At 34.8% G+C, this 23,964-nt stretch overlaps 2 protein-coding genes and 1 pseudogene across 2 annotated transcripts; all 3 read right to left on the bottom strand.

The window, feature by feature from the left end:
* LOC130799273 (uncharacterized) lies at positions 1-1,241 on the bottom strand. The gene is made up of 4 exons (XM_057662376.1): positions 1,205-1,241; positions 612-776; positions 345-520; positions 1-21 (listed from the first exon to the last, which is right to left on the bottom strand). Exons 1-4 carry the CDS (start codon positions 1,239-1,241, stop codon positions 1-3), a joined length of 399 nt encoding a protein of 132 aa, XP_057518359.1.
* Positions 1,242-1,824: 583 nt separating this feature from the next.
* On the bottom strand, positions 1,825-12,365 carry LOC130799272 (phosphomethylethanolamine N-methyltransferase-like; annotated as a pseudogene).
* A 928-nt stretch (positions 12,366-13,293) lies between these two features.
* LOC130799611 (syntaxin-22-like) lies at positions 13,294-18,627 on the bottom strand. The gene is made up of 7 exons (XM_057662762.1): positions 18,194-18,627; positions 16,180-16,273; positions 15,848-15,987; positions 15,178-15,252; positions 14,152-14,309; positions 13,967-14,067; positions 13,294-13,862 (listed from the first exon to the last, which is right to left on the bottom strand). Exons 1-7 carry the CDS (start codon positions 18,385-18,387, stop codon positions 13,797-13,799), a joined length of 828 nt encoding a protein of 275 aa, XP_057518745.1. The 5' UTR covers positions 18,388-18,627; the 3' UTR covers positions 13,294-13,796.
* Between the last annotated feature and the right edge of the window lie 5,337 nt (positions 18,628-23,964).

The raw sequence follows: 23,964 nt of genomic DNA, 5'->3' as shown, positions 1-23,964 counted from the left end.
CTAGCGTAACGCTCGTATGCCCTACTTTCACCGTGGTTAAAAGTCAATTCATCACAAATTACATACCTAGAAAATTCATCAATCATATCATTACGATTATATCTAAAAGGCATACCTGTGCTGGGAATGTCCCACTGTGTCTGTCGGCTTCCACTTCCACTTGTGGTCCCGCTGCCGCTTGCTGCATGAGTTTCTTTTGTGATTCCATGCTTCTTTGCCAAATGTTTGTTAAAAGATCCTGTACCACCACCTAACACGTATTCACAAAACACAATAAATAAATTTTTATAAAATATGAATATATAATGTATGTATAAAAAACTTAAAAAGTATTTACCTCTGGCGAAATTGTATGCAACTAAGGGCTTTACTCCTTGACTTTCACAAATTTGACAAGTGCATAAGAAAATATCTGGATTCTCGGTTGGTTCTTTTGTGAAATACGACCACACATGTAAAACAGCTCTACCACTAGGAGGTGGCATTGCAGGAAAAGGTTGTCTTACTGGTTCATCTTCATCTAAATAAATAATTTAAAATTATAAAACTATAATTAAATAAAAAATAATTTAAAATTTAATTAATTTGAAGAATAAAATTATAAAACTAACCGATAGTTTGGAAATTGACTCGTTTACCACGAGCTTGTCTTTGTTGTTGTTGTTCTTCATGTGATCTTGTTGATGACTGTCGAGATATATGTATCCCAATAGGGGTCGTTGGTTCCTCTTCTTGTTGTTCTTCTTCATCAATTTGTATTTCTCTTTCCACTTCTTCTGCATAATTATGTAATTCTGGGTCGTACCCTTCAGGATAATTATGTTCATAATTATAATTACTAATGGAAGGTGTTGTTGATACCGACGGAGTAGCAGTGGCCTTTCTTTTGGACGAACTGGAACCTCCCAATGATTTTGCCACTTTAGTAACTTTTTTTGAGGCTTTTTTCAAAAATGAAGACATGATTAATAATATTGAAGTAATAATAGAAATATAAAATTAAGAAATAAATAAATAATAAATTATGTAACTAACTAAATGAAGAAATAATTAAAAGACTAATTATGTAATTAAGAGAATAATTGCGTAATTAAAGAATTAAGTAGAGAGAGTAAGTAGAGAGAGTAGGAGAAGAGATGAGTTGTGAATGAAAATGATTGAAAGTGATAAGTATATATAGAGGAAACTCCAACGGCTAGTTAACGGTCATAAACGGTAACATTTTGGCGAACTGGTTCCATGGAACCGGTGGGCCGGTTCAACCGGACCGGTCCCGGTTGCGGTTCCACGGAACCGTTGAGCCGGTTCAACCGGACCGATTCCGGTTCCGGTTCCGGTTCCAGAACCGGTTCCATGGAACCGTTGGACCAGTTCTCCCGGACCGGTTCCGGTTCCAAACCGCGGGTTTTTTACCCGGTTCACGACGTTTTTTTCCGGCGGTTTCACGGTTCCGGCAACTTTTTTTCCGGCGGTTTCACGGTTTCGCGGTTCGGAACCTGTCGCAAACGGTTCCGGTTCCGGATCCGGTTCCAAGCGTTTCGGGACCGGTTCGGTTCCGGGTAACCCGCCCCGTGGCCATGCCTAGATGCAAGCATCAATTCTCTAAAATGGTAAAAGAACATCACCTTATAGCTCTATTATATGCAATCATTGAACAAAAACAGTTTTGATTTTTTTTATTATCATTACATAAGTAAAGATAATCAATAGAATCAACTGATCTACTGCTTTGAATCTCATTCAAGTAGACCTATTATTGTGATAAATATGATCATAGTTGAAACCACAACAAAACCAACAGTTTAAGGTACCAATAAAGATCTATCAGTGCTTCACAATCGTCTCAGCAACGAACAAGCCCCGTCGCTGCTCGCCTGTTGAACTCCTTGCCATCTTTGCTTTCCAACCACTAACGATGTCATTGTATTTTTCCTGATCAAGGCCATTATTAGCGTAAACTAAATCCAAACACGAGTAGGAGTGATTAGCTTAAGCTTTTAGTTGAGTTGGTTCCTTGACATGGTTGGTTCCTTGACATGGTATCAGAGCCAACGTGACAAGAGGTCACCGGTTTGAATCTCAACCACCCCTCATTTTGAAAGTGGAATATTCAGCGTCTATGCGTATCCACACTTCTAGCCCAATGGATCTCGTGTGAGGGGACGCGTTAGAGTATATAAGATATCCTGGAGCCTCAACCATCTGCTTAAGCTTTTGGTTGAGTTGGTTCCTTGACAATTAGCAACTGAATACAAACCTCATAGAAGTCTGCGATGAATCTTTCTTATTCTTTCTCGACTGCATCGAACTCCCTTTCGAGAACTTTAAGGAACTAAACAAATAACATAACACCATAAGTAGCAAATGTAGAATGTATACGAAGGGAAATAAAAAGGGCGACTAACGAACCTGATCAGTCCTATCCTCGGCAATAACTTCATCGAATCCAGGGTCTCTTAGCATCTTAAAAACAATGTAGAGTTTTCAGCCTGCTTAATGGAAAGAGCTTCTAGAATTATCAAACAGAATAGAAGAATTGAACAGGTCTTACACTTGCCTGGCCATATACCTGCACATCATGAAGATCATATCCCCTTTGCTTTATATTCATGGGACGTGTACTAGCATTTCTGCAGTAGTCACTAATTAGAATTTTGCCTCCGGGTTTCAACCATTTGTAAAATGATCTAAATATCCTGAGAAAATAAAATAATATAGCAAAGTCATTCCAACAAGAAAGTATAGCACACGCATGACATTTCCAGTTACCCCAATGTGAAGTAGCTTCCCCATAGGCGAGACTTGGGGGTGGTCGGTGTCAAGAAACCAATTCAACCAAAAACTTAAGCTGATGGTTGAAGCCTCGGGATATGTTATATATTCTAATACGCCCCCTCACACGAGTGCCCATTGGGATAGAAGTGTGGATGTGCACATACACTGAATATTCCACTTTAAATGAGGAGTGGTTAAGATTTGAACTCGTGACCTCTTATCACATTGGCTTCTGATACCATGGCAAGAGATCAACTCAACCAAAATTTTAAGCTGATGGTTGAGGCCCCAGGATATGTTAAATATTCTAACAGTTGGGATGTACATATACTCAACCTTCCCCTTGTAATAACAAGACGTTATTTCTCATTAACCCTAGATTACAGACTAAAGTTCACATGAGCAATATTTAGTAAACATCAAGTTAAATCACCTGAATATGGAGGATGGTATCACGGTTGTAAATTACATCAAAACTGTCATCAGGAAATGATATGGTAGTACAAGCAGCAACCTCAAACTCTGACAGCACAATTGAGCCCAACTGCACGCTTAAGAGCAATGGAGATCATATTAATGGAAAAATCGATTCCCACCACCTCCAGTTGAAATTCTCTGCCATGTAGAAATTGACTCCGCCTATGCCATAACCCACATCTAGAACCTTCTGCCCAGGTTACATGTCAAGTTTTGACACAAATTCTCTCGTAGTTTTTGCTCAAAATTGAATGCAACATTGCAAGTTACGTTGTTAGAACATGACGGAAAATACTCGCTAAAAGCCAATACGACAAGCATCATCTTGTAATTAAGCCATACTATAGAGAGTGGAAGAATTTAATCATAAAATTTGTAATTTTAATACTAGAGAGGGTAATATATATACAATTACAAGGAGGATTTGTTATATAATCCTAAAACAAACCAAATCAAGAAAACAAGAAATAATTAAGTAATTGGGTTTACATCCCCTCAAAATGGGCTTGTGAGTAAGAAGACCAATTTTGCTAACAAAATTCTGAAATAACAACCGAGGAAGTGGCTTATTTAACAAGTCAGCCACTTGATCATGGGCGGAGATAAAGGAAACTCGTAGAGAACTAGCTTGCACATTTTCTCGAACAAAATGATAGTCTAGACGCAAATGTTTCATCTTAGAATGAAAGACGGGGTTAGCACTAACATATGTAGCACCCAAATTATCACAATAAATAACCGGTTTGGAGGAGATTGGTAGACCGATTTCAATGAATAAATTCTTCAACCAAAGAAGCTCAGCGGTGGTGGAAGCGACCGCTCTGTATTCGGCCTCCGTAGACGAGCGTGCACGAGTGCGTTGTTTGCGAGAAGACCATGATATAGGATTAGAGCCAAGGTACACAATATAAGCTGAGGTAGAGATATAATCATCTTTGTCTCGAGCCCAATCCACATTCGAAAAAGCATGAAGAGAAAGAGAATTATTACGGAGAATCAAGCCATAATCAATAGTGTCAACAAGATAGCGAAGAAGTCGTTTCAAAGCATTCCAATGATCATCGGTAGGAGATTGCATATATTGTGCTAATTTGTTGACAGCAAAGGCTACATCGGGACGTGTAAGGCCAAGATATTGTAGACTGCCAATAAGAGCACGATACTCAAGTGGATTGGAATATAGAGAACCGACTTTAGTCAGATGAGGATCAACTACAAGTGGTGTAACAGCAGGCTTAGCATAAACCATTTTGATTTTAACAAGAAGATCAAGAATGTATTGTCGTTGATTGAGAACAAGTCCTTAAGGAAGTGTGTTGAACCACAATGCCAAGGAAGTAAGATAGAAGACCAAGATCTTTTAATGAAAATCGAGCAGATAGCCTGGTGATAAACTTGTCAAGAACAGTGTCATCATTAGCCGTAACAACTATGTCATCAACATAAACCAAGACATAAATGCATAAATTATTATGTAGATAAATGAAAAGAGAAGAATCACAAATGGAATTTTTGAAACCCATAGAGAGAAGAAAAGAACTCAATTGTTTAAACCATGCCCGGAGAGCCTGTTTAAGCCCATAAAGCGCCTTTTTAATTTGCACACATAATGCGGGTTAGTAGCATCAATATATCCAGGAGGCTGAGTAACATAAACATCATCATCCAAACAACCTTGAAGAAATGCATTATTGATATCTAGTTGCCGTAACTTCCATCCTTTAACAGTAGCAAGAGTTAAGACAATATGAATGGTCACAGGTTTTATAACAGGACTATAGGTCTCATGAAAATCTATCCCTTCTCGTTGATTAAAACCGCGAGCAACAAGACGGGCCTTATGTTGGAAAATACAACCCTTAGAATCACGTTTCAGTCAGAACACCCACTTGGTACTAATAACATTCTCAGCATAACATGGTGGAACTAAATCCCAAGTATTATTTTTTAAACAAAGCATTAAATTCAAAATCCATTGCATGACTCCACTTGGGGTCTTTAAGGGCTTGAGTCACAGTCTTGGGTGTAGTCTTCAAAGAAGTTAATTGAGCCATAAGATTCAATTTATTTATAGGTTTGCGAATGTTATCTTTTAGACGAGTGATCATTTGATGTGATGGTCTTGGTGGAGAAGATAAAGATGATGAAGTAGAATTGGGAGACAAATTAGAAGAGGTAGGAGAAGAAGAGATAGGGAAAGAGGAAGATGACGCAGAAATCAGAGTAGGAATAGTAGAGGATGGAGGCGGAGATGGGAGAATCATGATATCCATAGGACACCAGATATCAGCAGGGGGAAGAGAAGAAGTGTGTGCTTGAGTACTAAAGGGAAATATATTTTCAATAAACTTGACATGTCGTGAAACAAATATTTTATTCATTTAGGATCTAAACAATAGTACGTACTTTGTGATGAAGAATAGCCAACAAAAACATAAGCAATCGACTTTGGATCTAATTTGTGACTAGTGTATGGCCTAAGCCAAGGGAAACACAAACAACCAAAAGACTTTAGTTTAGTGTAATTAGGCTGTGTAAAGAATAACTTGGTGAAAGGAAATATGCTTTTCAAGATAGGAGTAAGCATGCGATTGATGAGATAAACAGCTGTAGAAAAAGCGAGAAACCAATAAAGAATAGGCATGGAAGCATGGTGTAGAAGAGAAAGACCAGTCTCAACAATATGACGATGACGTCTCTCGGAACATCCATTATGTTGCGGTGTGTGAGGAAGGGTAGTGAGCCAAGTAATACCATCTAAAGCAAGAATGTCTTTTAAAGCGAGATGCTCAGTGCCATTATCTAAATATAAGTGATGTATAGACATGCCAAAATATTTTTCAACTAAAGCCCTAAAACGAATAAAAACATCCTTAGTGTCGGATTTGCGTCGAAGGGGATAAAACCAAATGTACTTAGTAAAGTGATCAACAAATATCAAATAATATTTTATACCCATCAAATGAGACAACAGGAGATGTCCACAAGTCTGTATATATATATATTCTAAAGGTGCAGTAGATGAAATAGTAGAGATGGCAAACGGCAATTTATGCATTTTATTCACATTGAACGAAATACATGTACATACTTGTTCTTTAGAAACAGAAATATCAATACGAGAACACATTTGTTTTAGAATAGAAAATGAAGGATGTCCAAATCTATGATGCAAAACATTATATGTAGGTGTAACATGATTGATAAATGCAACTGGTGCTGTAGATAGAATTTCATAGATGCCTTGTTTAAGTGGGCCTCGAAGTAGAATCTTCCCTGATAGTATATCCTTCACACAAAAAGAATTAGATGAGAATTGAACAACAACATTATTATCCTTACAAAACTGAGAAATAGAAATAATATTGCGAGAAATAGATGGAGCATGTAAAACATTGCGTAGCATAAGAGAATTAGAGGCGACATTAAGTTTAGTAAAACCTGTATGAACAATGCTAATAGGCTTACCATCGCCCACAATTAGCTCTTCGGTGCCATCGTAAGGAGTGTGTAAGGAAAGATTAGCAAGATCATTAGTGACATGATGAGATGCACCACTGTTGAGAAGCCACGTATTAGGATCTTGAGTAGATGCATTAGGAGCAAGCTTTGTAGCATGAGCTTGAGATGGAGTAGAAAAACGGCGACCATCGGACTTTGGAATGGTAGAAGGAGGATGAGCGGAGGGAAATTGTTGGGTGAATTGAGAACATTAAGACAACACATGACCACGTTCTCCACACCATTGACATTTACCCAAGAATGGTTTTGACAACCCCGAATGTTGAGAGGACCGAGATGAGGGACCCGAAAACTGCCCATGGACAGCCGGTTGTGAAAGTTGTCCATTTCCAGCCGATGAGACAAACTGTCGAGAAAAATTTCTAAAATGATTGTCCGGATTCATACGAGATGGACGAGAGCAAAAATTATGTGACCGTGAATGCATAGTAAAGGCCGTGGCGGGTACCGAAACAGGACGATAGGATTCTTGTTTTTTTAATGCAAGTTCTTTATTTATCAATTTTTCATGAAGTTCTTCAAAACTAATGGAGGAGTCACGGCTATTAATTTGCTCAACAAATAAATCATACGAAGAGTCTAACCCATCAAGAACGCAATCAATAAGATCTTCATGATCAAGAGGCTTACCCATGGAGGCTAAATCATCGGCAATGGATTTGATTGAGTACATATACTCAGTGATGGAGGACGAACCTTTGGAAATGGCTTTGAGTTGATCTTTCTTTTGCTTAATGTGTTCCCGACTAATTTTGTTAAATGTTTCTACCAATTTATCCCATAATTCTTTGGATGTTTTAGAATGAGAAATAAGAGAAATGAGATTTGGTGAAAGAGTGCCAACAAGAGCACCAAAGATCAATTGGTCTTGACGAAACCAAGCAGTGAATACCAGATTCAATTTCTCGGTATTGTTTTTAGAAATCATGGCAGCCGGTTGGGGGCAAGAACCATCTATATACCCCATGAGATCATGCCCATTGAGAATGGCTTTGATTTGAAGCTTCCAATCTAAGTAATTCTTGGAATGTAATTTGAAGACATTGGAGATGGAAAGAGTAACAAATGGTTGATTTGGGTCATTAGGATTGGGAAGAATGTGGGGAAAGGATGCGACAACCATGGAATTAGAGAAACAGAAATTGATTACAGAAACAGAAATTGATACGTTTACAGAAACAGAAAGATGATTACAGAAACAGGATTACGGAATCAAGTTGCCCAAAAACAAAAACAGGAAGATGATTACAGAAACAGAAACAAGATCAATGTGTTACAGAAAAATTGAAAACCAAATGGCCTTCGATTTCAGAAACAGAAACTGATTACTCTTGAAAATAGGCCACTCTTTGAAATTGCTATGGTAATTGATTATTGGATTCAACATGCTCTTGATGACTGATTTATTGGATTAGAGATGAAGATGATAAATTCAATTGGAGCGCGGGAAGAGAATCGAAATCTGATACCATATAGAGAGTGGAAGAATTTAATCATAAAATCAGTAATTTTATTACTAGAGAAGGTAATATATATACAATTACGAGGAGGATTTATTATATAAAATCCTAAAACAAACTAAATCAAGAAATAATCAAGTAATTGGGTTTACGCATACCTATCCCTCCAGGGCTAACTTAACGGGGGCCAAAGACGCGCTCATAAAGGAGAATGCTTCTAGCTTTGTACTGGACAGTATCTAGAAACTGTTGGAACCCTTTGTCTTCCTCTGAACCAACTTTCTGCCATTTCCAGCAAATCTTAACAAACCCAAGGTCAGCCGTCAGTAAGACATAATAATTAACTTAATAAGAAACAATAAATAAAAACAATGAGAACTCTAACGGCCCGTTTGTAACTAGCACTAAATGGTGGAAATGGTAATAGAATGTTAGTGTAGTTTTGGTAAGAATATCTCTTGAAAAATTTATTGACCATACTTATTCTTTCAACAAGCTCATTTTCTTCACAAAATTTATTCCAATGCACTACCACTTAAACATGTGGTATTAGGTGGTAATGAAAGATTGTGAACAAAAAATATTTTTTTATGGTCAAACTTTTATTACCATGGTAATGACATGATACATATTATGAAAATTTACACTATTAATTTTTTCCATTACCACAAATTAGTACCATTAATCAAATGGCCATTCAAAAAGTTTGATCTTAAATTTACACTACAAAGAGGCATTCAAGAATCAAGACCTTGTTCATATGACATTTGCCACCAACCACGGACAGTTCATAGAAGCTTCCAGATTCATCTTGCACGCGACATTCTTTGAAGACCTGAATGTTTTGCATATTTACTTGATATAAATAGAATGAAAATCAATTCAAATTAATGGAAAGTCTATATCTTGGATCGCGATGACACAATTTCTTGACTTAAGCTTATGTGTAAAATTGTGATCTTGAAATATTGCCAACACTAGTAAATTTTTTGTACAAAATAGATGATTCTAAGTATTGATAACAAAATAGAGAGAAAAAAGGAAGTCGGAAACAAAAACCTTTGAGTAGAACTTAGGATCACGAAAGTGGATTGAATTGCTTTGATCCAAATCTGCACTGTCATTCGAACAAGTTTCGGTGATGCACTGTCATTTCGCCATGCTTTGAACCATTTTTTCAACCTAAAATTTTAAGAGTTAAAGAGACTCCACATATCAGCACAGTATTATATCATTAAGGAAGAAGCTATATTTATTATCATGAACAAAGAGGACAAGACTCTCTTATGCTCGGTTTTATTGTTAATTCGGAGAAGCGGTATTAGGTGGTAATGGAGATTTATTCATAAACAAAAAAACTTTTTTGTGATCAAAATTTCATCATCATGGGAATGGCATGGAACCTTTGTTGAAATTTTGCACTATAAATCATTCTCATTACCACCCTTTAGTACCACTAACCAAACGGACTTATAAAAGTTTAAGAATTCTCAAAAGTACAGTCCAGTTCATGATAGGAGTATATTGATAAAGCGAGCATGAAAATACTCTAGGCTAGTTCACTAAGTTTGGATGCAGCTCAAACATTGAAACTTATATAAGTTTTAGCTTTTCTTGATAGTACAACTTAGTTCACGATAAATCATTTAAACTTATTGTCAATGTGAGTATATAATTGGGGAATACGAAATGCACACACTTTATAAACCTAGGTATTATCATCCTAAAATCACATGACAATGAAAGGAAAGACTCAAATAACTTATAAAATATACACATTATTTTTAATTTGTCGGTATGGAATGAATCATCCCAACAGTTCCTGATGAGCATCAAAGTACAAGAGTTTAATACATGAATAAGGAAGTAGAAACTAACAAAAAGTGGAACTAAAGGTATTTATAATTTCAAAAAATAAAAACATACCTCAAGATCAGCAGAAAGTGGTTTTAGAACTCATTTATTTGTTGTAGTGTACACAAACTACAGACTAAGTGCACCTATTATTGTTAAGTGTCAGGTGGGATAGAGAGTAAAGGAACACTCAATTATTTGGTGCAGTGCTTAAAATGCTCACTTTCTTAGGTTAGATATACTTCTACCGAAAGCACTTGTGGCTCAATGGATAGAACATTTGCATGCGGAGTAAAAGGTTTAAGATTCAATTTCTAATAGATGCAGGTATCAATTGGAGGGTTTTTTGACTGCGCACATCTCTCTTTATTCCCTCCTTAGGAGAACATGGGAGAACGGATATGATTTGTCCGCATCTTTTAGGAAAAAGAAAACCCACACCCGAACCCTGCCTTGTGCGGGAACTGAGAGTGTTACTTATACCTTTCTAATTTCATAGAACCCCTCTTTTTCCTTGAATAACTTATTTTGTCTAATAAATAATTCAATCAGTTAGGAGTATATATTAATACTCTCTCCTATTTACCTATATGTTTTATTTGCTTTTTTAATGTTATACGTTATTTAGTTTTAATATATATTTTATTCTTAATCAATAAGTTAAAACACAGTCAAGTGAGGTTTTATTTAATTCATCTCAATGTAAATTTTATTAATATTAACTTTTTATAATTTTTATTATGTATAATAGAGATATTTTAAATTAAAAAATACATTAAATAAATTGCAAAAATGAAAAGGATGTCACATATAGTGAATAGAAGAGAATATCAAATAATGCTTGATAGTTACTTTTTATTAACGATAATTTCTAACAGTGATTTACTTTCATTCAGGTAGCAAACTACATATTACTCTATTTAACACACGACTTGTGCTATATTTTTCATTTTGATTTGTCCTATTAAATTTACTATAATTTTATTTTTGGCGATCACAAGAATTCTTCTTCAATTCCCTTCCATACATTTAATTTAATATTTATCTTATTTACACATTTCTTTTAATTTTTAATAAATCACTCTTTTGTATCCACTTTTAACTTTTTTTTGGTTTGGCAGTATTAATATTAACACTTTAATATTACTGTTCATGTGGTTGTGTTTGGATGAATTAAAGAAAATAGAATAAAAGAAAGGAAGAGGAAATAGAGGATATAAAATTTCTTATTTGGATATTAAAATGAAGAAAAGATATTTAGAGGGGAGAAATTTAAAAGGTTTAGATAAATAATTTTTATTTACGTCTCAATCTTTCTAAAGGTATAATATTTAAAGAAAAATTTGTTCTCTCATTCTTTTCTTTCTCGTTCTTTCCCTTGTAAACAAAGAAGAATTATTTTTTTTTCATTTCTTTTCTCTTTCTTATCATTCCCCATTTCCTTCTCTTCTTTTTTCTAAACTTTTATCCAAAAATAGCATAAATATTTTAAATTTTTATACAATCAAATGAATTTTATAAATCAAATTAAATACTCCTAATGGAGTTGCGAATCAGTTGGGGAAGTTGATATGTAAAACGAATATTGAGCACAAGCTAATATCAGGTTTACAGACTTCACACTTCACACTTCACTCTTCACACTATTAATGTTTGATACCCAAAGCAAATTTTCATGTATGACAAATGTCATAGAGATCACTGGCTATTGTCATTTACAGCGTATAATGATTTTGAGAATTAATAAATTAAATCAAATTAATTAATTTATTTATTAATTAACTTAAATATCTCAATATTGCAAAATTATTATTTTGTACAAAAGTTGATATGTAAAACGAATATCGAGAACAAGCTAATATCAGGTTTACAGACTTCACACTTCACACTTCACTCTTCACACTATTAATGTTTGATACCCAAAGCAAATTTACATGTATGACAAATGTCATAGAGATCACTGGCTATTGTCATTTACAGCGTATAATGATTTTGAGAATTAATAAATTAAATCAAATTAATTAATTTATTTATTAATTAACTTAAATATCTCAATATTGCAAAATTATTATTTTGTACAAAAGTATTTTTGCGGATCGCGAGATTTTGAAGACAAAGTTTCTGTTTTGGAAATTGCTCAGGTGGCGGCCCGCGACTTTCGCGCTGATTTTTGCGAATTTCGTTTTATTCGATTTTGTTGGTTATAATATAACTACCTATAGTTAATATGGTTATATTTACCAGATATATTGGGATGGATTGATTGAAAGACGACATTGGTTCATGAATCGATCTTGTGTTTCATGGAGTAACATGTTGCTTCGTGAAATGGTGTAAGTTATTCTATAAATATAGAAGGCTTGTGTGGTTAGGCACTACATGCAAATTCTGAATTTCTTTTCCTCTCTAGCACTTTACATAGAGAACTTGCAATTTTCGATTGTAATTTTCCCATATCTCCTTCCATTTAAGTTTTTCTTGCATCATTTTAAATTCCTTATGCTAGGAATTTAGTGTAATTCTTTGTATCTTAGAACATATTTTTAGTTTATTCCCAAGCACCGCAGTAGGGAGGAAATATTTTAGAAAAGAATATCTCGCCTAGAATTAATATCAAATTCAATACAAAATATTTTTTTTACTTTGTTCGGGTTTGAAGATCGGTATCTTGGAGTTCTCGGTGGTGTACAAAAACATAGTTCTTGATTGTCATATGTAATTTGTTTTTCTTCTGCAAACTTGTAAGTTGTAACTTTATTTTATTATTTATTTTATAAATTAAAGTAATAATACAACAGTGCCTTCAGTTTAATATTAATCCCTTCAATCCAAAGTCCTTTTTTTTTTTACTTTCCTGTACCTTTGTAAAAACAGGAAAAGTGTACTAAAATTAAAGGTGTTTATAGATTAATTTTGAATCAAGTGTTTCGAATTGGTTCAAAATCGAGTCTTGTTATCTGTCCATATTAATTTTTACATTTTTTTAAATTCATTTTAAAGCGGGTTTTAGTCGGATTCATTTCTAAAGTCAGGTAAGTATCGAGTTATCGGATCTGTTTTGAACACATGTAGCTAAAGTTATCATTCATTGAAATATTCTTCAAAACCCTCGGAGTCAAAATGACAAGGCAAGTTCTACTGGCTCAAAGCAATACATCAACATTTCACCGCACCAATTCTGATGCTAATAGAATGACAAGGCAAATATCAAAAAATGCACTCGGCTCCAGAATGACAAGGCAAGTTTCACTGGCTCAAAGCAGTACATGTGCAACCACAGGGATGCAACACTATAATACAGATGGTACTATCAAAACTTCAGCCGCAAAAAACGTTTCAAACAAACAATATGAGGGAGGACGAAAACATAATTCCTAATAAAGACACCAAACAAATTTTTACGAACAAAATGAATGAATAACAAAGAATCAAGAATTGAACAAAGGATTATTAAACAAATAGATGAAGTTGGACAGCTAAAACATCTTCCCCCCAATCCATTTACATGTTAAGTCACCTGAACATGACGCAAAACCACTAAAGCTTCACTTTTTTGTAACGCAAACCCGAGTGCATTTTTTTCCTGAGTGTCACTGGCCAAACCTACAAGACATACGAAAGTTGACGAAGGAAGAACGGAAACATTATGCCTTTGAAAGTGTAAAACCCGTTCAGTTCACCTATAGAGGAAACTCCAAAACCCTCTCCTCAAGCTGCAACGATTATAAGAACGATGAGGAGAATGATAGAAAATATCACCAAGAGCAAGCAGGTCTGCATTCGAGAGATTGTTATCATCAGAAAATCTGGTACCATCTGATTTGCTCCCAGATAAAATCAGTAGACACGACACTTGTGCAAGAAATATCAGAACTCACCAGAGATGAATTTGATCGTTGGGTCTTTGATGCCTTTGCAAGATGGGTTTTTGCCTGGATAGTTGCCGCATGGGCATTTTCTACATTTGACCCAATATCATCTGTGCAAAACCATTACCATTTTAGCACTCCCAACAAGTTGTACCCCAGTTCAACACTAGGCAGATTATTAGAAAACAGCTTACCAATCATTACTCCTTGACCATGGACAAGCACAGCAAGGTCTTTGAAGATCTCATTTACCTCACCAATTTGCTGCTGAATTTCCTGTATTCCCTGCTCTCTTTCTTCAATAATAGCTTCATTGAAAGATATCTCATTGTCCAACAGCAACACCTCTTGTCTGCACAACATCATAGAAATAAGATGGCATTGCATTCGGCAAGATACTCATTTGTTTAAAATTCAGTATCAGTTCACAGTTATCCACAGAAGGGCTGATAAACAGTAGACTTGTGAAGCCTGGTATAAGCGGGCATTGGCAAGGGAATTTCGGCTCAAAAATGTGCCCCATTAGAAAGCATTTTTAAACCCCATTTGTTTAGTCCTGCTCAGCCAAAATTTACCATGTAAGAGCAAAATTACATCTATCGCCAAATTCCTTTGCCATTACCCAACCAGGCTGCCCGTGATCCACTCTACTGCAGGCTAAATTCTAAAAACTGTGAAATCCACAAGCAAACACACGATTATTGATTGATACTTTCTCTATACAATAGATATGATTGATTCCATGCTTTATATTGTGCCATCATCAAAACACTATTCAGGGTCAAAATTTGAGTTGCAAATTCAAGTAGCTGCTGACAATATTCAAAGTAGAAAAATATTTTGCGGAGACTTCAATCATTCCCTCTCCTTAAATCCCACATCGAACAATTTCTCACTAAAAAAATATACCCCCTTTGACTTTTACAAACAATTCATTTCAAGATTGTATTCAAATATGCTAAAACAAGAACACTGGCATGCAGCTAAAAGTAGGCTTTGTCATCTGCTTTCAACAATACATGAAGCTCGAAAAACAATATATAAGCAATAGCCCTAACCTATACCAGTGCACCATAGTATTTACGTGACCAGTCAAAAGTGGACAAAGAAAGAAGAGGTAGTTTACCATACCAGGTAAGCAACAACACATACACAGAGTAGCTTGCTTTGCAAATGGAAAGACAAACAAAATGAATGAACAATGAGAACTAGAACCTCACCTTCTCGCTTCTACAAGAAAAGCTCGCTGCTCCAGCGTCTTATCTGAACTGATGTCAATCTCACTGGCTGTGTAGCTAACAGAACAGAAGGCCAAGGGAAGTAGTAGTTAGTGTACATAAGACACTGCTGGAATATTCTATTTTCCAATCTAATGCGACTGTGTTAGGGTAAGAGTCCCACGTTAAAAAGATATATATTAGATAAGATTTAAAGGTTAAAATCCTAACTAAATCAGATAAAAAATGCAGGTTTGAATGAAATATATTTAACTAAACCACATACACATAAATATAAACACAAACACACAAGCTATCATGCACTCAAAAGAGTCATCGAACTGTATGTGTTTCTTTACAAGAATACAGCAACATCATTATAAGTGGATAAGCTGGAAGGAAAGAGCATGAAGAAAGAAGATTATAAGAAGATAATAGGCACTTGTGAAGGCGTCCTTTTACAGCTAAATTCTTCACTAGGAAATTTAAAAAGAATTTCACCAAAATGAATATTTATTTAATATTTCAAAATTTCATTTTAGGTAAATTGCTTAACTACAATGATGTTTAGAATTTGGAAAAAGGAAAGCCAGTCAGAACAATGGTCTGATCACTAAAATGAACACCATAATTTCGTGAGATTATGAAGATGCAAATTTCCAAAATTAAGTACCTAGAAGGATGAACAGCCTTGGGAACAAATGGAGTGTATGCTGTTTCCCGCTCCGCTGCAAGACGCTGAGCCTTTTGGAACTCCTTCAAAACTGCTTGGAAATCTTTTGCAAGTTTTGCATCAGCAATCTTCTTGCTTGCCTGGATACATCAAAAGGAAAAGAAAATAAACATTTGGAAAGCAGCTATACATGATTATGCAGATTACATACAGCTTTAATTCTTTGACACAAGATTCCCAGATAAGCCACAAATCGAATTTAATTAAAAAAAATGCATGCATGAAAGGACATGCATTCAAAGAACCAGAGTGTTTGGAGAAAAACCACTTACACTGACATTACTTTCATGATCTGTCTCACTAGCTAGCTTGAGCTTTGCGGAAGTATCCTTTACCAATTGCCCAATATGTAACCTTGTCTTGTGGCTTTTAACAAGAAACAAGAATGTTAAGAACATATTAGTTCAAGTAGGATAAACAGACAACATCAGAGCATACAATCAAGGAATAACTATTAAACAATAGTCCATAACAAGGATATATCCTGTACATTAAATGGCAAAATAGTCGACCTTAAACTCTTATATCACAAAATATTTTGAAATGCTTTCTAAGAATCAACAATATAAACTGCAGCTACATCAAAAAAGAATTTTGAATCAAAACACTACCTATTTTGCCAAAAGACAACGACAATTGAAACCTTCCCAAAAATATCCCAATACTCCTTGTATATGTTTCTAGAGATTTTCCAAGTTAGAGTAGTCTTGGCCTTTGTAAAATTTACGCTTTTGTAAAATTTACGTTATTATTAACCATCATGACGACTTTTTGTCATAAACACAAACGTCACGATCACCTTTATGGACATATGTTCGAAATATTATTTGAAATGAGTACTTAATTTGATAAAGACTTTAACCTTTTATCTACTACGTGAAAAAGTTGAAAGCTTGGGGTCACCATGCAGATTAAAAAAATGTTGGTCTACCATGTGGAAAAGTCGTAAAATCAGGATTATCACATGGAATTTCCTTTTATTAAAAAAATATATCAAACCACAAGGAGAGCTCAACTCATACAAATTACCACAAGATGCAAAAGGTAAAGCAAACAAATTTACACTTAACAAAATCAAGGAAGAGAAGCTAACTCATACTTCCCTACTAATACTTCATTGACCCAAACGCAAAAATAAAAATACCTCTTAAATGAGAGCTATTTTAGAGTCTAATATATAAAACACAAACTCTAATATTATAAAGATCAAAGGTATGAAGTGTCTTGATGAAAAAATTAATCTTTGAATGAATTGACAATGTTTGTAGGAAATAAAATGCAAACACAAAGATTTACAAGATTCACCCAATGTAGGCTACGCCCTCGGAGGTGTGTAGTATATGATTATACTATAACAATGGAGTTCCAAGAATTCTTACAATGAAGTATTATAATTGAGAATACGAGAAGATTGAAGCTATGTGTTTAGGCCTAGGGGTTATTTTTGTGGATGAATACAATAAACATATAAGTTCTCTATTTATAGACTATGTACTTAATTTATTACATAAATACTTGAACAATAAAAGTCATAACAGCTACAATTATCCCAAGCATCAAACGTTCGCAACAGGATCCAATGCACTGACAGACCATGCTGCTCGTTTGAGCCATAACTGTGCTCGTTTGAGCAGATCCCAGCTGAACTTTCTGTTTTCTGTTTGACAGGTGCTTGTTCGAGCACTCTGTTCAACAACCTTCTGTCTGCTTCTGATCTTATGCCTCGTTTCAAGGCACAATGCTTCTTTGGATGCCTTGTTCGAGCACATTGTTCAGGGCCAGATTCTTGAATGTCTAAACTCCCCATTAAGTACATTAACATACATTGTATTATCACCATTATAACATATGTTTAAGTCATTACATCATGCATCAACATTCAACACACACACTTAAATACACTTAACTCTCACTTTAACACCACCTTTGAATGCACACACTGAATCCACAACTTAATTGGTGCACTCAAGTCACAACCTCAAAACCTCCCCATATTTACAGTCCATTACTTACATCAAGCAAATCCAATCCAACATACCACATAAATAACTCTATTAAGACATAACCATCAAAATTAACACAAAACTCATCAAAATTTAAAACAAAACCCAACAAAATTACACAAAACCCATCAAAATTAGCACAAAAACAAGAAAAATTGACCCTATCCCTCAATCAATTAATAACACTTAACCACAACCAATAAAATAAATTAGCAAAAATACCACAAAATCAACCAAAATTGAGATGAAGAACAATAGAATATAATAAGAAGAAAAGACATACAGTTTATCACGAAGCTGAGGGGTGTCTTTAGGAGTTCCAAGAGTATTAACAAGGCGTTTAAAAGAGGAAACAGCAGTGTTAATCTGGAAGATTCCAGAAGCGACGGCCTGCGAAGGTTCTTGTTGTTTTGCATTAATCAAATCCCGTCTCGAAGCCAGCGGCCGACGACCCGCTTCGAGATCTTGAAAACTCATCTCTTTTTATCAATTTTACGCAAATTCAATTCAATTCAATTGCAAAACAAAGGATAGCAAGTTTGAAAATAAAAAAGTCCTGAGAATTTCTGGACAAAACAAAGTTGAATTAGAGACAGAATGATTGTTTTTGGGTCTCGGTTTTTTTTTCATTAGGGTGTAAAAACTGAGGGGTTCCCGCTGGTCAAGTATTAGTGAATTTTGTATAATAAATTTACTATTAGCTTCCCTTGTGTCTTGTGGACTGTGGTTTGTCCTTTGTAGACATGCCTGCATGTCTTTTTTGCCGCACATTTCTTTTATGTCGCTCTTTTTCTCGAATCCTCAGTCCTCACATTGTGTGATTAAACTTGACCAACACGTGGCACGAATGTAAAAACTATGTACGGATGTAAATAAGGTAAATCAAAATTTGCAATTGTTGTGAGTAGGGATGGTCATGGGTCCAGGACTCTGTTGAACCCGCTCCGGACCCGCCCCTTTTTTAGGAGTCTGGATTTTAATTTTTGAGACCCATCGGATCCGGATTCGGGTCTGGATCCAAAAAAATCTGACGGGTCCGGGTCTTAAGATGAAGAACCGGACCCGGACCCTAAACTTTTAAATTTTTGATTTCTTGAAGGAAATGCTTATTCTACTTAAAGGAAATTCATGAAAAATGCTTGAAGGAAATGCAGGAACACTACCAGTGACTACAGTGAGTGCCTACGTTTATTGGCTGATATTCTACTTATTTCGTTCATCATATTTCTATGGATTTGGCTGTTAACCAGACCACTACATTATCTTATCTTGCATATATATTTCTCATTTAGTCTTTTATATTTGATTTTTAATTATGTATTTAGACAAGTGTTTTTACGTTCTAGTAATTATTTTGTATTTGAATTTCATGGACTCGAACAAGTGTTTGTAATACGATAATAAGTTGCTTGCAAAAATACAAAAAGACTCGAAAAAGGTTCAATTTTGACAAATCAAAGAGGCTTTGTATAAGACCCATTAAGGACCCTAGACCCGTCAGATCCGTAGGGTCCGGGTCTGGTTCTGAAAATTTTGGACCCTTAGGGTGCGGATCCGGGTCTGGATCCAAAAAAATAAAAGGGTCCAAGTCCGGATCTGGCCAGACCCGCTCCAGACCCGCCCCATGACCATCCCGAGTTGTGAGAGAGTTTCGAGAGACGCATTATATATATATATATATATATATATATATATATATATATATATATATATATATATATATATATATGAGCTAAATAGTCTAATAAATACAAATTAAAGAGAAAATAAGAATGTGTATTTTTTATTTTGAGAAACGGTCTCTCACAAGGGTAGCTGTTTAAAATTTGGCAGGATGAATATACTCTTTCTTTCCCAATTAATTTGCATTATTTGTCATTTTAGTATGTCCTAATTAATTTGCATTATTTTTATGGTCTACTACTTTCTTTTAATCTCAAAAATACATTTTAACTCTTTTTTAATTTCAACTACACAATTTATTCTCTCTATTAATTAATTAAAATTATTCACTTTTTTCTTAAAAAGACTCTCACTTTCTTTTTGATTGAATTCTAATAGGATAGAGGGAGTAAATTGTTGGAGAATCAACCAACTATTACATAGTTATTTATAAATCTTAAACATTTTATTAAAAAAATTTAAAAAAAAAAAAAAAAAACTAAAGATAACTTATTTAAAATTTCAGTTTGATTCCTCTTAATCTTCAAATTTATTTTGACTTTTTATAATCCATAAAATTAAAACTCAAGATTAAAGTGATTCATGTAGGAGATTTTCGTATTAGTATAGTTAGTAATAACTAAGGATAACAATTCCAAGTAAACATCGATCCAATTTTGTTTTTTAATGGACCATTCAAATTCGAACTTGAATCTACATGTCCAAATTCTTCAGGCCTCAATTCGTATTTATGGAATGAAATTCTGGTTCGGATTTAAAACTGGTCAAAGTTTATTTTTGTACATTTGATCGAATTTTGCTTCAGATTGAAATAGCGATAAAAATATAGACTTTAATTATTAATAATAATAATAATAATAATAATAATAATGATAATAAATAAAATATTTATTGAAATCCAAAATACATCCAACAATATACAAACTACAAATATCTTTAAAATTAGCAATCTAGTTCCAAATATATATATATACACACACACACACACACACACATATATATATATATATATATATATATATATATATATATATATATATATATATATATATATATATATACATTAAAAATATAGTTACAATTTCTTAATAAAGAAGTTCGAATCAAAATGATTATTTTATTAAAATGAGTGAGCCCACGAAGGTGAGTCTCTTAGTTGGGTCTTGTAAGAAAATGAATCGAGATAATAATAAATAAATAAACCTAATAATAAATAAACATAATAATAATAATAATAATAATAATAATAATAATAATAATAACAACAACAAGGATAAAAACCCATGAAACCCTAAATGCTCAAAACCTAACTCCCTCTCTTCTTTTCTCTCTTTCTCTCACTCCCTTCTCCCTCACGGTCCATCTGCAGCCCACGAGAACCACAGCAGCAGGCCGCCTAGCAGCAGCAACCGACTACGTTTTCTCTTCCCCACGACAGCCACCAGCAACCGGCCCAACTCCTCCCTCCAAGGGCAGCAGCTGATGCGTTTGCTTCTCCTGACAGCAGCAGCGGCTGTGTTGGCTTCCCCACCGTCACCGAGCTCCATCTACGACACCATCACTACAACAATTAACTATAGTTTCACCTCTTTTTCTAGTCCCACCATTGTAAACCACCTCTTCTTCCATTGTTTTGATTTTTTTACTAGTTTATAATTGCAATTTTAACAAGTTTATGAGTTTGATGTTGATTTTTGTATAATTGTCATTGAATCTTGTTTTGGGCAAAAATTTGATTGATGATTTGAATGTACTTATGAATTGGGTTTTTGAAATATGAATGAAAAATGTTGAACCTTGTATTATTCTCATTGAACCTTTTTGTGGGTAAGAGTGTGTTTGATGAGTTTGACATATTTATGGCTTAGAGTTTGAAGTATGAATGAAAATAATGGTTGTGTGCTATTTTGATGGTGTCTTAGTACATGAGTAACTTTATTTGTGTTGAATGTGGGAGTTTTGTTAGGCATGGCAGTCTTAGTTGGGCTTGTTGAAGTAAAAGAAATTATTAATGTTGATTACAAGTACTCTCGTTAGGTTATCGAACTTATAATTAAATGATATTAGTAAGGCCATGAACATAGTGTCAACTTGTTGAGAATTATTAAAGTTACTTGTTATGATGTCTTGATTTTAGTTCTTTCTAACCTTAGAGGATATAATAAATGATATTGCAATGCGATAACCTTAAGATTTGTTCTTGTCGTCATATTAGCACTACACTAACATTGTGAGACTTAAGTGTGAATCGTCGTTTTATTTTAAGATAATGTGAATCGTTATAACTCAAAGTTAGCTGGTGTAATGAAACACTTGACATAATCCTTTTATTATTTGTTGATGGAAAGACTTGTGTTATTGTTGAATTGACGATTATGTTTAGTGTTGAATGGGATGCGTTTGTGCTAGAAGTAATTGAAAGCTTGTCGTGAATGGATGATAGTGGTTACTTTGGCTTTTAGCTGGTATGACAAAGTAGTTAAGGAAACTTATTAGTTCTATTCATAACTTATATAGGTGACCACTTCATAAGAGGAAAGTAGAACCTTCGTCAGGTGATTTTTGTAACTTGTGGTCGTGCAGTGACGCTTGCAGGTACGTACACGCAGTAATTAATTATTATATTCATCGTTTCAAAGTATTATCAATATTACATGATTATATGCATCGCATTAGAATTATAGAACGCCAGAAAGTAAACCATGCTAGTAAATAGTCATAATAGTGATATAGGCAAGTAGAATGAAAGCATTAGGAGACTATGATAACAAATTTCTAAATAGTAGAGAATGCACCATGGTTGTGTGTGGTATAAAAGTGATTTCCTACTTATAGAGCCTTGATTTATGATTAGTTGGCGTGACTCAACTGGATTATGTCCGGTTGATTTAGTAGTCCCCTAGGTGAGATCCGACGGGACCACCGTAAGGGGGGTATGAGCATGCTTGGGTCATTGGGCACCGGGTGGCCGATATCGCCCCTTGACCGAGGTGTTACCATGCGGGCCTTGCAAACCCCAATATGGTGGCTTCTTTACTGGTTTAGTACCCCAGTGTGTTAGTTTTTCCCAAAGGTAGGACCCGAAAGGGTCAGTTGGAGGGGGCATGAGCTCATACTTTGCCATGGGCGCCGGGTGGCAGATAACGCCCTTGGCCGTGTCACTATGCGATGAATAGAGAAAAGATCCACTACCTTTGGATATACTTCGAGAGATTAGTAATTTGAAAGAGAAATTTTGAGTAAATAGAGGTGTTTAGACAGACGAGTAGACTCGTTATTGCCGTACTATATCGTTGTCTATACTTTTGTTCCATAACTCTAATTGTTATAAGTTTATTAATTACTGACGTGTATGCATTTGTTGTTGTTTGTTCATGACTCTCTATGATGTTCCTGCTATGACACATCTGATTATGGTCATTATGTTGAGCAACAGGAGGATCATAGCTTGACATGACAGGTATAGGAGCTTCTTTTGCTTTGCATTAGGGAAAAGAGCGGAGTACGGTCGTAATAATTGTGTATAAGCTGCTTAATGCTTGTAGCTTCTATATTACTTGTAAAATTTTCTTTTGGGATTGTATAATTTCTTTCGTATGGAGCCATATGACTCCTTGTATGATCCATAGTTTCGCTGCGTAGTTTTTGGATGTATAGTAGTGAGAATACTCCTTTGGCATCCGTCAAATCGATGCGTTAACACTGGAACCACGATCCTCGTTAGAGTTGATGATTTGAGAAGCCGACGATGATTCATTCCGTCGTGATGTATTTTGAAAGGCATTAAAAGCCTTAGATTAGTTTAGTTTTGTTAATCATTTATATATCCTTGTCACACCCTCAGTTTTTACCGAGATGCTGCCGAAATTTTCACTTACCCACCTTCTTAATCAATCTTTAGCGTTTATTTTAATTACCTTCCCTTTTCTTTTTATGTAACACCCGAATTTCCTCCCTTCCTTCACGATTTCTGGTTTCATTTAATGGGTTGGAAATTCAGGGGTGTTATACTAGATTTGGAATTCGCCGCTCCATCTGAACGTGACTGTACAGCCACCATTGGATCTCCTCCGTGGGTTGACACCGTGGCTGTTTTTTAAACTTTCGTCTTCCGTGGCCGCCTGGGACCTCTAGCTTTGGCTGGTTCAACCATGCTAGGGTAGCAATGGTGAACCAAAGGTTGGGTTTTTAGAGAGAGAAAACGGGAGTGAAGATGAGTGTTTTTTTTTATTTATTATCATTATTATTATTATTATTATTATTATTATTATTATTACTATTATAGTCCAGGAGCCATATCGTCAATTTATTAAAATAGGAATGTCGATAAAATAAAAAGGATGACGATGTTTAAGAATTGTGAAAAAAATT

The sequence above is a fragment of the Amaranthus tricolor genome, chromosome 14 (genome assembly GCF_026212465.1).
Source record: "Amaranthus tricolor cultivar Red isolate AtriRed21 chromosome 14, ASM2621246v1, whole genome shotgun sequence".
Taxonomy (NCBI): domain Eukaryota; kingdom Viridiplantae; phylum Streptophyta; class Magnoliopsida; order Caryophyllales; family Amaranthaceae; genus Amaranthus; species Amaranthus tricolor.
This window is presented reverse-complemented; position numbering and strand designations above follow the sequence as displayed.

What these genes read in the sequence shown, in the direction of transcription:
- LOC130799273 (XM_057662376.1), bottom strand. Translation starts at nt 1,241, where the DNA reads ATGGAACCAGTTCGCCAAAATGTTACCGTTTATGACC. An exon ending in AAATGTTACCGTTTATGACC is followed by an intron (nt 777 to 1,204) that starts GTTAACTAGCCG and finishes ATAATTATGCAG; the next exon opens with AAGAAGTGGAAAGAGAAATA. An exon ending in AGTCAATTTCCAAACTATCG is followed by an intron (nt 521 to 611) that starts GTTAGTTTTATA and finishes TTATTTATTTAG; the next exon opens with ATGAAGATGAACCAGTAAGA.
- LOC130799611 (XM_057662762.1), bottom strand. Translation starts at nt 18,387, where the DNA reads ATGAGTTTTCAAGATCTCGAAGCGGGTCGTCGGCCGCTGGCTTCGAGA. An exon ending in ATCATGAAAGTAATGTCAGT is followed by an intron (nt 15,988 to 16,179) that starts GTAAGTGGTTTT and finishes TGATGTATCCAG; the next exon opens with GCAAGCAAGAAGATTGCTGA. An exon ending in AACGATCAAATTCATCTCTG is followed by an intron (nt 13,863 to 13,966) that starts GTGAGTTCTGAT and finishes TCTCGAATGCAG; the next exon opens with ACCTGCTTGCTCTTGGTGAT.